The sequence below is a fragment of the Guillardia theta genome (assembly GCF_000315625.1).
Source record: "Guillardia theta CCMP2712 unplaced genomic scaffold GUITHscaffold_42, whole genome shotgun sequence".
NCBI lineage: Eukaryota > Cryptophyceae > Pyrenomonadales > Geminigeraceae > Guillardia > Guillardia theta.
The window spans coordinates 452,506-465,931 of NW_005434632.1; the positions used below are offsets into that span (position 1 = coordinate 452,506).

The 13,426-nt window shown below is 56.4% G+C and overlaps 2 protein-coding genes across 2 annotated transcripts; both read right to left on the reverse strand.

Moving 5' to 3' along the window:
* Nucleotides 1-23: 23 nt before the first annotated feature.
* Nucleotides 24-6,728, reverse strand: GUITHDRAFT_109969 (hypothetical protein; the record flags this gene model as incomplete). Its single annotated transcript, XM_005831107.1, has 29 exons — nt 24-70; nt 119-277; nt 322-421; nt 467-594; nt 649-778; nt 830-921; nt 972-1,101; nt 1,260-1,322; nt 1,579-1,650; nt 1,769-1,853; nt 2,174-2,259; nt 2,313-2,417; nt 2,477-2,680; nt 2,735-2,783; nt 2,838-2,945; nt 2,998-3,059; nt 3,257-3,286; nt 3,337-3,438; nt 3,598-3,665; nt 3,719-3,761; nt 3,807-3,884; nt 4,194-4,262; nt 4,313-4,373; nt 4,425-4,525; nt 4,805-4,843; nt 4,904-4,958; nt 5,070-5,194; nt 5,494-5,547; nt 5,661-6,728. The coding sequence occupies 29 exons, from the start codon at nt 6,726-6,728 to the stop codon at nt 24-26; spliced, it is 3,513 nt and encodes a 1,170-aa protein (XP_005831164.1).
* A 3,500-nt stretch (nt 6,729-10,228) lies between these two features.
* GUITHDRAFT_140016 (hypothetical protein) lies at nt 10,229-13,122 on the reverse strand (the record flags this gene model as incomplete). The annotated part of the gene is made up of 9 exons (XM_005831108.1): nt 10,229-11,101; nt 11,341-11,466; nt 11,520-11,591; nt 11,654-11,690; nt 11,729-11,858; nt 11,904-11,982; nt 12,033-12,242; nt 12,312-12,475; nt 12,510-13,122. 9 exons carry the CDS (start codon nt 13,120-13,122, stop codon nt 10,229-10,231), a joined length of 2,304 nt encoding a protein of 767 aa, XP_005831165.1.
* Nucleotides 13,123-13,426: the final 304 nt, after the last annotated feature.

The window sequence follows — 13,426 nt, forward strand, 5'->3', positions numbered from 1 at the left end:
GTCCTTGACGTCTGGCGCTCTATCTAAATCCGCAGATCACCAGGAAGGGACTCGACTCCCTTGCCCAGCCCTGGTCCAGCTGTGGTTAGCAGGCGGAACAGCTCAAGCAAGCTCTTACCAAGCCCCCGAATCCAATCTTCATCATCCTTCTCTCCAGCAGCTCTTTTCTTTTTGGAAACCTTAAAATCTTCCTCGTCCTCCTCGTCCTCTTCTTCATCATCCTGTTCCTGCTCGTCCATACCCTCTAAAATGCCCTCCTGGGCATACGTCGAGTACCCTGGAGGGGAGTCAGCATGGCGGTTGAGGTGAGCAAGAGGATACCAAGGTCCTCGTCGACTTCGTAGGGAGAAGAAAGGGGAGGCCACATGACGGCGTTCTCGTCCGCGTCCACCTCGTACGTCTCCTCCCATCCCACGTTCACCTGCTCTCCTCTCAGCTCCGGCAGCCTCCCCTCCCCTCCTTCCACCTTGAGCTGCTCAGACCGAACGTGCTCGTCCTCCGACAGGCTGACGCCGCTCTTGCCAATTAGCCGAGTCCGCATCTCCTCCATGCCCTGAGCGAACACCTGCATCGACTCGTCCTCGAGCCGCTCGTCTGCCGTGGGCCGTCATGCGGGGAGGTCGAGGAAAGAGGAGCAGCGCAAGTCACCGAGCTCGATGGAGTAGGTCAGGTCGTCGCTGACGGGAAAGCGATCCATGAGGGTGAGGGCCCTCCTGGCGTTGAGGCGGATCTCCGCTCCTACTCCTCGCTCTCCCGGCACGTAGGGCAGCCTTGGGATCTTCGAGGAGCAGGCGGGTCAGAGGAGGGAGGCGGATGACGCGGGACACACCTGGCGGAGGATGTCGAGGACCCGGCGGAGAACGCGGATGACGTCTCCCTCTTGCATGGACGTCATGGCGAGCAGCGAGTTCCATGATGTTCCTGCGGGGAAGGAGCGGGTGAGAGGCGGAGGAGGAGGAAGAGGACCGGACCGAGGGCCCAGGCCTCAACGAGCCCTGCGAAGGAAGGGTCGAGAGGAACTTCAAAGGTCAGGCCGTTGGCGAGCTGGGAGGCGATGACGCGAGACTGCATGTCTGACGCCTGCTCGACGAAGTCTTGAACCTATTGGACGGTTAGCCTCTTCTCCTCCACATCCCCCCCCCCTGCCATCCCCTCCTCCATCATCCTGCTCCTCTTCCTCCTTGCCCTTTCCTCCTCCCTTCAACCTCCTCCTTGTCTACCCACTCCCGTCTCCTGCTCTATCTTCCATCCTCTTTCACCTTGGGAGAGGCATCGAAGGCGATGTAAATGTCCGGCCGGTTGAGGTCAGAAACGACGCAAGACTGCTCGGAGATTCAGTATCGTGTCCGGCAGCCCAGGGTATGAAGGCGAGGAGGTACAGCGGGAGGGAGGGGGATGCAGAAGTGAAGTTTGAGTTGCAGAAAACCAGACAATGAAAGGAGGAGTGAGGTGAATCCGAGGAGGAGTAGGAGTAAGAGGAAGAGGAGATGGAGGAGGAGGATGAGGAGGAGATGGAGGAGGAGGAGATGAACAATCCAAGGAGGAGGAGGAGGAGATGGAGAAGATCTATTTCCGCACCAATGCTGCTGCCAGCTCATGCGGGCCGAGCTCATAGAGGATATCGTTATAGAGAAGAACCGACCCGACCCACTGAAGAAAGCAGATCAGGAGGATGGAAGGAAAGAAGCAGGAAGTTGGAAGCAGAAGCAGGAAGCAGGAGCAGGAAGCAGGAAGCAAGAAGCAAGAAGCAGGAAGCAAGAGGCCTCACAAGAGAATTGTCGGCATTCAAACTGGCAACCAACTTGCCGACGTCTGTCACGTTGTTCTCGACTAGGAAGCCGAAGTCTCTTAGACTGCAACAAGAAGGTGAGGGAGGAGAGAGAGACACAAAAGATAGGAGCTGATGGTTGAGAGAGGAGGAGAAGAGGAGCGAGGGAGGAAGAGGCAGGGGGAGTAGAGCCAGGAGATGAAGATGGCTGGTGAGGAGGAGGAGAGGAAGGGTGAGGAGAGGGGGGGGGGGGAGAGAACAAGAAGGTTATAGGAGGAGCAGGAGGAGGGAAGGCAATCAGCGAGTACGTTGCTGCACAGTTGATAAATTCGTTCCAGGCAGGGTTCTCAACACTGGCCGAGGGGGCCTGTCAAGCCGCAAGAAAAAGTCATTTGAGTTGGTCACAGGTCATGGCGAGTCACTTCAGTCGCCTTCTGTCGGAGGCGACCAGTGGCGATCTGATCCGAGATGAACTTGTAGGCTCGGAGGAGCTGAGAAACGTCGTGAGCCACGGCCCAGCTGAAGGGCTGCAGGGGCTCTTTACCTCCTTCCTGTCCTCGCGTGCGAAGAGAGGATGGGAGGTCAAGAGAGCTTCGACGTGGTTGACCCGGTCTTGTTGCGCGAGGACCTCAGGAGGAGTCTTGGGCTCCTGCAGAGGGAGAGGAGGAGATTCAAACATGTGCCGCTCCTGTGGACCCTCGAGTTCACCTCAACGACGGGGATGCTGAGGAACGAGTGAGTGGGGAGGGAGAGGAGGAGGCGGTCAAGGAACCTTGCAGCGATGGCGGCCAGCTCCCTCGGCGCAACCATGAGGTAGTCGCCGCTTGCTCTCTTGATCGCACTCCGAGAGGAGATCTTGGCGATGAGCTCGTTCACGTCCACTCTTGCTCCCTGCTCGTCTACCATGGAGACCTGAAGGAAATTCTCCCTCAGAGGTCCCAGCAGCAGCCAACCAGGAACACGTACCGGCTCGCTCTCCAAGTCAACGTCCACAATGTCTTTGGGTGTGACGACCCTGCCGGGGGCCTTGAGAGGGGCCGAGGACGGCGGGCCGGCAGACGAGACTCACCGGTAATCGTTGGTGGAAGTCAGGCAGACGAAGTAGTTGGGAGTTGATATGTCCAGCAGCTGGTCGGACAGGAGGCCGAGCAGGACGGCAGACTCCGGGCGATTGTCGCTGACGGGGAACAGATCAGTCAGGGGGAGGGGCAATGAGTGGGAGCTGTCACGTTGCATCTTTGCGCGGGGTGAGGAGGAGAGGAGTGCCTGGGGAGCAGTACGGAAGAGTGTCCTGAGGAGAACAGGAGTGAGAAGGGTTGGAAGAGAGAGAAAGGAGGGGGAGGCGGGTGCAGGGAGGGAGAGAGGGAGGGATGGGGTGGAGGGAGAGAGGGAGGGGAGGGCAGGGGACCGGGGGAAAGGGAGGAGGGAGGAGGGAGGAGGGAGGAGGGAGGAGGGAGGAGGGAGGAGGGAGGAGGGAGGAGGGAGGACCTCGAAAACAGAATTCATCCGCTCTTGAGCCTGTTTGAACGAGTTACACGCGACGTAGCGGGCCATTGATCTACATCCACCTGCTGCAGAAGAATTCTCAAAACTCTCTGCTCAGTTTTCAGCCTCTGCGTCAACTTGGCGAAATTCTGCAACTCCGATTCTTCGACGGTCGCAAGGAGATCCTGTGGGATGAGATGAGGGAATGAAGGACGAGGGGAGGGGGGAGGAGAAGAATTGCTGAACGAGGCAAGATAGAGAAGGAGGACCACAAGGATAGGCAAACAGCAGGTGAGAAGAGGGAGGGGAGGATGAAGTGAAAGGCTTCAGCCCATCAGACTCACTTGCGCTGCCTGCACCTCCATCTCAACGTCTTCCGCACCGTCCGACTTGCCGCGTCTCTTGATCGACGCTGGTTGCGCATGACACCTCAGCCATGGAAGCAAGTCGGGCTCGGCGTCTCACCGAGGAAAGAGCCGAAGGATCGCTCGACGATCTTCTTGCACTCCTGCGCCCTTGTCAACTCGGCAGGAGACTGGGAGCAGGAAGGCACCTGGATGGGTCGGTCTTGGAGCAGGTTCAGCACCATCCCGTACTTGGGAGAAAACTTCGATCGGAGGGGATCCGCATCCTGAGAAGGAGGGAAGACGTTAAGGTGCCATGGCACAAACACGCTGGAAAGGTGAGGAAGGGGAGGGTGCAGGGATGACAAATCTTGAAGAGGAGGAGGAGGTGGAGGAGGAGGAGAAAAAGGGGGAGGACGAGGGTGGGGAAGACAGAGAAGGATAGCAGCAGTAGGAGGAGGAGAAGGAGGGGAAGAAGGGGGAGGAGGAGGAGGAGGAGGAGGAGGAGGAGGAGGAGGAGGAGGAGGAGGAGGAGGGGAAGAAGGAGAAGCAGCAGCAGCAGCAGGAGGAGGAGAAAGGGAAGGCTGAGGACTTACCTTCATGACGAGGGTGAAGGCTTCGGGAGCTCCTTCCCACTTGCTCCTCATGATCACCGAGTGACCGACCTGAGGTCACCGGAGGCGTCAGAGCGGGTTAACCTCCTCCTCTCCCTCACCGTGTCCTTGCCCCTCCTTCCTGCCCTCCCGCACATCTGCCTTAGCTCGTTGGAGGTCAGGCTGAGGAGGCACAAGGTGAGACCCAGGCGCTCGACCATGACACGGGTCTACCTCGTCACTCCGTCGGAGGTTCTCTTGGACAGAGAGCTGATGACAGTCGTCCTTGCTGGCATGTTGATGCCTGCTGCCAGCGTCTCCGTGGCGAACACAACCTGAGGGGCGAGGTAGGTAAGAGCGAAGGAGGACAGGAAGTGCGAGGGAAGCAGCCGCCGATGAGGGAGGTGCGATTGAGGGAAAGGTGAACCCAGCAGGAAACGATAGGGCGCGTGAGCAAGGAGGAGGGGAGAGGAGAGGCAAGGAGAAAGAGTGCGAGAAGAGAAGAGAAAGAGGAGGACGAGAAGGGAGAAACCAGAAAGAGAGCAACAGGAGGAGAGCGGGATGGAGTTAGGAGGAGCAAGGAGATGGGATGAATCTTTGAGCAGCATGTTCACTTTGATCAGTCCATCCTGGAAAAGCTCCTCCACCAGCGCCTGCACAAGACCCTTACTCTCCACTCCTCGAGTGTCTTCGTGCACAGAAGCTTCTCTTACCTTCCATAGGGGAACCAGCCCAGCATGATGAGACGCAATTCCACGGAGAGCAAGCCTGTTGTTGAAGTGACAAAACTGCCTGCTGACCTGCCTTCCCTCCCTGCTCTCCCTTCCTCTCCTTCCGTTCCTTGCTCCCTCTCTCCCTCCTCGCCCCCTCCCACTTCACCTGATCCGGTCTTCCTGAGCCACTTCTTTATGCTGGGAGACAAACTGCAGGAGTAAGGAGCATGTCACAGATCCAATCACAGCGAGCAACTCGAAAACTTTCCAGTTGGAGTCGTTTGCGAATCTCTGCCTTCTCTTCAGCAGTGACAAGAGAGTTCTGATCAGACGCGTCAACATCTGTCAAGGTTTCCCCCCTGTTTCTTCCTGACCTTCTGGTTCGCCGCTTCCTCTGCCGCCTTGTCGCACTGGATGGTGGAGAAACAAGAAGGGAAACAATCAGTCATTGACGACGTTGTCATCAACATCGGCGCAGTACTTTTTTCATCATCACTATCATCGTCTCAATCATCAAACTCACAACCACTTTCTTTTCTGAGCTCAATCACCTCCACCATCATGCCGTCACATTCTCCCTCCGATCATACCTGTGCGCGACTGAAGATGAAGATGATGGCGGGCAGCATCTCTCGCTTCTGCAACTGCAGGGCAAAACGTCAATCAAGCAAGAGCGAGCAGGAGAAAGGAGAGGAGATTCGAGAGCGCGCGAGAGAGGAGAGGGCGGGGAGGAGGAGTATTCTGAATATAAGGAGACCTGTCGGACCGCAAACCCGTAGCTCGGTATCTCAGCATAACTTCCTCCTCCTCTCTTGCGCCCACTAGACCCCTCTCCACTCGGGGTTGAAAATTCCTCTCCCCCTCCTCCTCCTCCTTCTCTCCTCCTCCTCGGGCCAGACTCGTACGATCGCCGAGAGTTCTTCCCATTCCATCCATCGAACTTGGAGCTTCCCCCAGACTTTTTCCGAGGGTCCTGGGCTGCTGCAGCGCTGGGGAGGAGGAGGCGGTTCAGCCTGGGCTGACCCTTCTTATTGTTCTCATTGTCAAACAGGTTGAGGATTCCCTTCCTGTCGATGAACTTGAACTGCAGAGGGACCGGGCGGAAGTCGGAGGTGATGAGATCCGTCGGGCCGTGGACATGGGCGAACCAGTCCCTGATATCCTTGACGTTCTTCATCGTGGCGGATAGCGCTACGAGGAGGATCTCGGGAGGGGAATGGATCACGCTTTCCTCCCACACCGTCCCCCTGCTCTCGTCGTTCATGTAGTGGAACTCGTCCAGTATCACCGAGTGCACCTCCGAGGCCACGGTGTCCTGAGAGTCGTACAGCATGTTGCGGTAGACCTCCGTCGTCAGCACGAGTATCGTCGCGTTGTCCCTGTTGACGCTGACGTCCCCGGTCAAGAGCCCGACCCTCTCCTTCCCGAACTGCTTGCAAAAGTCAGAGAACTTCTGGTTGGACAGCGCCTTCAGAGGCGTCGTGTAGAGCACTTTCTTGCCCATGGCAGACCCGAGGTACACCGCTGCCTCCCCGCAGACTGTCTTGCCACTCCCAGTAGGAGCGGAGACTATCACGCTCCTCTTCTCGATCAAGGCTCGGATCGCATCCATCTGGAACTCGTCGACTGGGAACGGGAAGCAGGAGGCCAGCTCCTCGGTTGTGATCTGTCCGGTCTGCCGGAACTTCGATCGAAGAGCGTCCACCACCTCCGGCGTCCCGCTTAGAGAAGCGATGTTCCAAGGGGCTCCTGGCTCCTCCATGCTCGAGGCTTCAGCCTCCAGCCCCACAGGACCAGTTCTGAGTCTTGTGAGGGCTGGAGCCATCTTCGCATGGGAGTGCGAGGGCCAAACGAAAGGCGAAGGAGGGGAACGCAAGTTCGGAAACACGCATGTCCTGTGAGGAACCAAGCCATGCAGCTTGTTCGTTTTACACTGGAAGGAGAAGGGGCCACAGGAGGAAGGAGCTGTAAAGCCTTGGCTTGCATACAGGAAAGACAGGAAGAGCAGGCCACTGAGAGCACGAGGAGTGTTCATCAGCATCTCCGCGCGCCCGAACGATCAGTCGTGAATTCCAAGGAGCTCTTTCGATTCACAGGCTGAAGGGGTAGCCGAGAGAGGATAGCAGGGTAACTGGGTCAGAGAGTCTCAGAGAGGAAGGGAGCAGGAGGAACATGGCGAGCAGCAGGCGGCAGGAGCATCGTGGAGGAGGCGTTCAACCCGGTGGCATTGAAGGAGCCCCTCCCAAGCCATGGATCCTTAGGCAAGTGAGTCAAGTCTCCAAGGGGTGGGTTTCGAAAAGGAGGGGGTCATCACTGATGAAATATAAGTTGAAATGGGGGTAGAGATGTTCATAGGGTGGGTAGTCAGGTATCTTGGTCCTTGAGTAGAGTTGCAGGGACAGAATCTCATCGCCCTCATTATCTAAGTAGCGGGCCCGCACCAGAGTACTCACCGGCTCTCAAAGTTAAGGGAAAAATCAGGCAGTACAAGGACCGTACAATCAGGAGAGTCGAGTCGGCGAGGAGGAGGTGACCCTTGACCAACTTTTACTCAAAGTTAAGTTAAAGATCAGTACGAGGACAATCAGGAGAGTCGAGGAGGCTTGACCCTGACACTGTCGCACAGGCCAAACGGCGAGAAGAGAAAAGACAGCGAGAACCAAACCCAATCCTGCCAACTGCTGCCCCCCAAACTTAACTGATACCTTCACTTAACTGCGCGCTGGACAATACCCCCCCGCCGCCATGCCAGCGATTCTTGCGTCGATCATGATGATTACCGTGGGATCAAAATTATCAGACTCACCTTCGCCCTGGTCTGTGAATGGGTTGGCAAAAGAATGGGGTCCTAACAGGCATTCGATGGTCTTGCAGAATTTGAGACAACCTTCCTCCGGACCCTTGACCCTGACACAACTGTCGCACACTCGGCCTGGGAGGCCATACGGTGACCAGGTTCAGGACTGACCGTCTGATCGGACCGTACGGGCCCGCCCTCTCCGGCGGTCCGGACTTAGTGACCGTCCAACCGTACGGTCGCACTCATGATACAGCACGGCACTCGAGGACTTGCCGTGACTGTCCGGCGAGGAGTAAACCCGGGGCCCAACAGCGTTCAGTGGCACGGGTCGGAGTCGAATTATACAAAGATAAGTAAATTTGTTAGTACGGATAAACAGAACCGTTGAAAAGGTCAAAACCGAACTTTACCACAGTGGGATGGCCTCCGGGATCAAAAGTTGACTCGGTGATATCCGGGCTGCCTACACCGAGTCTGACTCCCTCGCTGAACCTTCCGGCTCACCTTCCTTCCAGTCCCGTCCCTCTCCACCAAGTTCTCATGGCGACACAACAGCCCCCAGCGACAGGACCCTCCGTCCTCATCCAAGCTCGCCCCCGCAACTCCCATCACCGCGATTACATCCACCTCGACCGTCATGCCGTCACCTCCCTCTTTCATCTCCGTCAGGTCGAAGCTGCTCGCGTCCTGGTAAGCTGTCGCTCGCTGAGGAAGAGGAGGGGAGGGGAGGGGAGGAGCAGGGCAGAGGATAGGAGAGGAGCGAGCTAACGAGGACGGCAGGGGATCTCGCTGACGTCTCTGAAGAGCGCATGCCGGAGGCTGGGGGTAGAGCGATGGCCCTACCAGCGGGAGTCAGCACCTCCTGATCGCACATATCTCACTCCATCGCCTTCCAAACAAACACCATTAGCAGGGCCAGGCATCACGAAGGAGGAACAGCGTGAGAGCGTGATGGAGGCAGGATGGCTGGAGTGGTACATGTCGTTCCCTCTAGACGATGATGCCTCTACCTGAAACGGGAAGGGGTTTGAGGACAACAGATGAAAGTTAGGCCCAGCTGGGGTCGTAATGACCAAATGCAAGTATGATTGTGTGATATCCTAAAATGATTACATCAACACATCATTGCATAGTTGACATGATAACTGAGACAAGATTGAAGTCACATGAGGACTGTAGACGTCAACAGCAAATTCTAACAGCAACTTTTCTGGATCACACACAAAGCTGAAAAGTAGAGATATCAAGTTTATTTGAGCTGCAACACAAACACAATAAAGGTTCGTAGCAAACACACACAGCAAGGACAGCAGGTCAAGCACCTCGAGAAGTTGTCCACAATCCTCATCTAGTCTAGGGAAACAACCAGGGGTTATCAGACTCTTCGTGAGGTTCTGCCAATCGTACCGGTACAGGAGATACCAACCTTACACTCGTTTGTAGTTGCAAGTGAAGACCATACCCTCACTTGCTGTTCACTCGCACCCAGCAAGACTTCCTTCTGCGGAGGGTTGATCTTCGAAGATCTCTGATAGAATGTCGACCGTGCTCTTTCATATCTTAACGCAAGAGTCTTCAATCCTCTTCCTCTTCTTCTACTTTCGGACTACCTTGCCCGCTTATGTTTGTACCCCACCAGATTTGCTGACCGTGACCGTGACTTGGTTCCTCTTCTGCCTGTTCCAGCGGAAACGACATGTACCACTCCAGCCATCCTCCTCTAGTCTCATTGACTCTAGCCCTCGCACCCTCCTCTCCTAGCTGTGAGTGCTGCCCCAGTCGTTCTCCTGCCCCAACCGCGATCCTCCCTCCCTCCTCCCTGGCATCGCCCAGATCGTTTTCGTCTGCTTGCTGTGCTGCTTCCCGCTGGTAGGGCCATCGCTCTACCCCCAGCCTCCGGCATGCGCTCTTCAGAGACGTCAGCGAGATCCCCTGCCATCCTCGTTAGCTCGCTCCTCTCCTCTCCTCTCCTCTGCCCTGCTCCTCTCCTCCCCTCCTCTTCCTCAGCGAGCGACAGCTTACCAGGACGCGAGCGGCTTCGACCTGACGGAGATGAAAGAGGGAGGTGACGGCATGACGGTCGAGGTGGATGTAATCGCGGTGATGGGAGTTGCGGGGGCGAGCTTGGATGAGGACGGAGGGTCCTGTCGCTGGGGGCTGTTGTGTCGCCATGGCGGCCGCGCAGGCGTACGACTGTCAGCAAACCCCCATGACTGTATCCGGACACCACTGAATGACTTTAATCCAGGCAGTCTTTACTCAAAGTTAAGTTAAAATCAGTACGAGGACAATAAGGAGAGTCGAGGAGGCTTGACCCTGACACTGTCGCACAGGCCAAACGGCGAGAAGAGAAAAGACAGCGAGAACCAACCTAATCCTGCCAACTGCTGTCCCCAAACGCATACCGGAACCTTGAGCTGACGAAAGATCCTGGAGAGTCGAGGACCTCCATCAGGCGAACCGTTGAACTGTAAAGCAGTACGCTGCTACCTAGGACCCGCCGAGAGTCGCGGTGCATCCCAGGTTTAGTGTCGCGCCCCTCGCTGGCTGTCTCGGTCTCTTGGTCGCGGGTCTGATCGCTGAAGCAGCTGGGCAGGTGCTGGGCTGTCAGGAAGCTGCACGTGCTCCACCGACGTGTCGGTCTCGCTCGACGTGGAGCTCGCGTGCCGCCGGCTGTGCCGGGAGCTCTTGGGCGCCCCCTCTCGGCGGCTCTGGACGGGTCCGCGGCGATCGACCTGGGACTCGGAGTCTTGACTTCGCTCCTTGCGACTCGCCCGGCGATCAGAGTTGGTCTGCTCGACCTCATGACTGCTCGTCCTCCTGCCAGGATACTCAGGCCGCGGGCTTGCTGCGCGCTCATCGCCATGGGCATGTTGCCTCCTCTTGTGGTCCTGTTCCTTCTCGTCTCTAATTGACTGGGTCCTTTCGAGGCTCTGAGCGGTGGAGCTCGACCTTGGCTCCCGACTAGAACGGCGTCTCTTGTCTCCATCATCCTCCCCCTCCCTCCTCCTCGTCTCCTTCTCTTCCTCCCTCCACATCCTCCCCCTTTCAGCTCGTCCATTTTCCGTCCTCTCCCTCCGGCTTGTCGGGTCAACCGAGCTGCTGTGTTCGTCGGCTATGTTGAGTCTCGATCCCCGCGCTGCCGGCCCCACCTGCCCCGGAATCACTGCTCTCCATCCCCAGTGCTCCACCTTGTCGCGGGAGGCTGCAGCACCCTGCCGCTGGGAGGCGTTAACCTCCTCCGGCTTGCCAGCTACTTTCCACGTGCGGAAGGGCCTCCATGCTGGGAGTTTCCACTTGGGCCAGAGGGCTGCTGGCTTGCAGGACCATCTGATCTTAGACAACAAGAGGCCGAGAGCTGCGCCAAGTGCGAGGACGATGATGACAGCGGAAGACACCTGCGGGAGCTGGTCAGTGGGGAGAGATCCCGCAGGTCAGTGGGGAGAGATCCCATGTAAGGGCCGTACAATCAGCAGCAGGATGGCTGTTGAGCCGCGACTGATGAAGGTTGACAGCTGCTCTCCCCACAGAACCCACTTGCCGTTGAGGCAGATAGGCTGGTAGTCTGACTGTTGACATCGAACGGTGCTGCCGTCACTGCGCACTAACATCACGGACAGGACGTGCACGGAAGCACTTGCCTGCAGATGCGACACTCTCCGTTCCTACAGTCGCCTTCGAAGTCGATGGCTGGCGACTCAAAGGAGAACATGAAGTATCCGTTGTCAAAGTGAAAATCCCCTTGCGAGCACTCGCCGGAGATCTGTCAAAGGAAAGGAGTGAATCAGCACAGGTCGAACTGAACTTTCGGCTCACGTGAATCTCGTAGAGGGAGTCCGGGCAGGGGCCGTCTGTGGTGCAGGAGTTGCGAGCCGCGTCCACCAGGCACTTGACGCACGTAGGACTAAATGTTCAGCTGTGAGTGAGCTGGGGGTCAGACAGGCAACAACCTGCATGTATCTGATGGACTGAAAGTCCAGGGGTTGCCTTGCATGTACGGGTAGACTCCGAGGAGAGAGTCATACCTTTGTGACTGATAGCTGTAATAGGTCGTCGATGACGTCACTGACATCGACCGACAGGTGGCGCTTGAACCCGTAGGATTCCCTCCATATTGCGGACAAGGAGCGCATATTCCATTGCTCGCAGCACATCCTGTAACTTCAACTCTCACTATGCATCAAGTTCCAAGAGACTGACCTCCATGGTTTGTGACGCAGGTCAAGCATGTCTGGTAGCACGCGCAAAAAATTGATTGTTCTGCTGTCATGGACATGGACTGCAGATGCGATCATTGAATCATTCATCATTCCGGCCTTATTAAGTTACCTCGCACATGTAGCTGTAGATCCATCCGCTGACTGATGGTTGATGAGGTTGACATGCGTCCTCGCAATCTCTGTACATGTAGCATGTTCTCGTGGTGGGACTGTAAGAAGAAGCGCTGGCGCAGCAGAAGTCGTCCGTTCTCTCAAGACAGTCTTGTTTATACTCACAAGAAGTACACACTGTTTTCTTTGGGTCTAGCAAGATTACAAACTGCCTTATCGTCAGCACGAGGAGAGGGAGACAGCAAGTCGGGAGTCACAAGGAGCTGCTTGGCATTACCGGAGTGCATGTGGCGGGGGTGTTGTAGTATCCCTTTGTCGAGACGGTGTCGGACTGATGATTCCACTTGATTGCCAACTGCATGGGTTTTGAACCGGCCGGGTTCAAGTCGATGACCGGGAAGAAGGCAGGGGCCCAGGAGTTGACTTTGCCGCAGAAACTCTCTGATGGCACGTGAGGATCTTCAAGACATGTCACCTCCTCGCTTACTCTCAGCTCGTTTGGGCGTCCCCCAGGGTACTCGCGTCTGGAAAAAAGTTGAGTACTCGATGTTTGAGGTCGACTGTCTTTCGTCTTCAATCAGCACATGCGTCAAGACTGACTCTGCGTATGCGCCGGGGGGCTTGTTTGAGGAGCACGTGGTAGGAAGCTCGTACTTCTTGCACTTAGAGCGCAAGGGAAGCTTCGAGAAATGTCGTACATACGCCTCCAGCAGCAACTTTATCTTGTTTGTCAGCCCCGAGCCTGTATTCTGAGACGTCAAGTTCGATGGCATTACAACTGGGTGATTCTCGTCCACTCCACAATACTTGTCAAGAGCACAATCACAGTCACTGATGCACTCAACACACAAGCCGACGAGGCGAGGCTTTGTGTCTTCAGCTGGCTTGTTCCATTGTGAATTAGCCTTGTTGTACATGTACGTTTTGTCCGCGAAGACAAACTGACAGATTGGAGCCTCTTTGGTATTACAGTCCTCTGGAGAATAACAGATCTCGCCGTACTTGGCTGAAAGTGCAGCAGGAAGGAGGAGGAGGAGGAGGAGGAGCTGGAGGAGGAGGAGGAGGAGGAGGGGTTGGCCGCGCCGCATTTTGAAACACGAGGACTGAAGGGGTTCATCGGTGGGTTGAGCTGGAACTGTCGGGGTCAATTTTAGAGGGGGTTGGGGTTGTCCCTTCGTCTGCTAGAAGGGGTACTTTGATAGTGTAGAAATGGTTTCAATGGGGGTGGGGGTGTGAGTCAGCTGGTGGTAAGGGATAAAAGGCTTTATCGCGAGTTATGTTAGACCGCTACGTTCCAAGTGAGGGGTAAATTTCAAATATACAGCTGCTGCTTCAAATTAATTTCGATTTCATTCAATTTCCCTCGATGATGGTCCCTCGTACGGCTGTGAC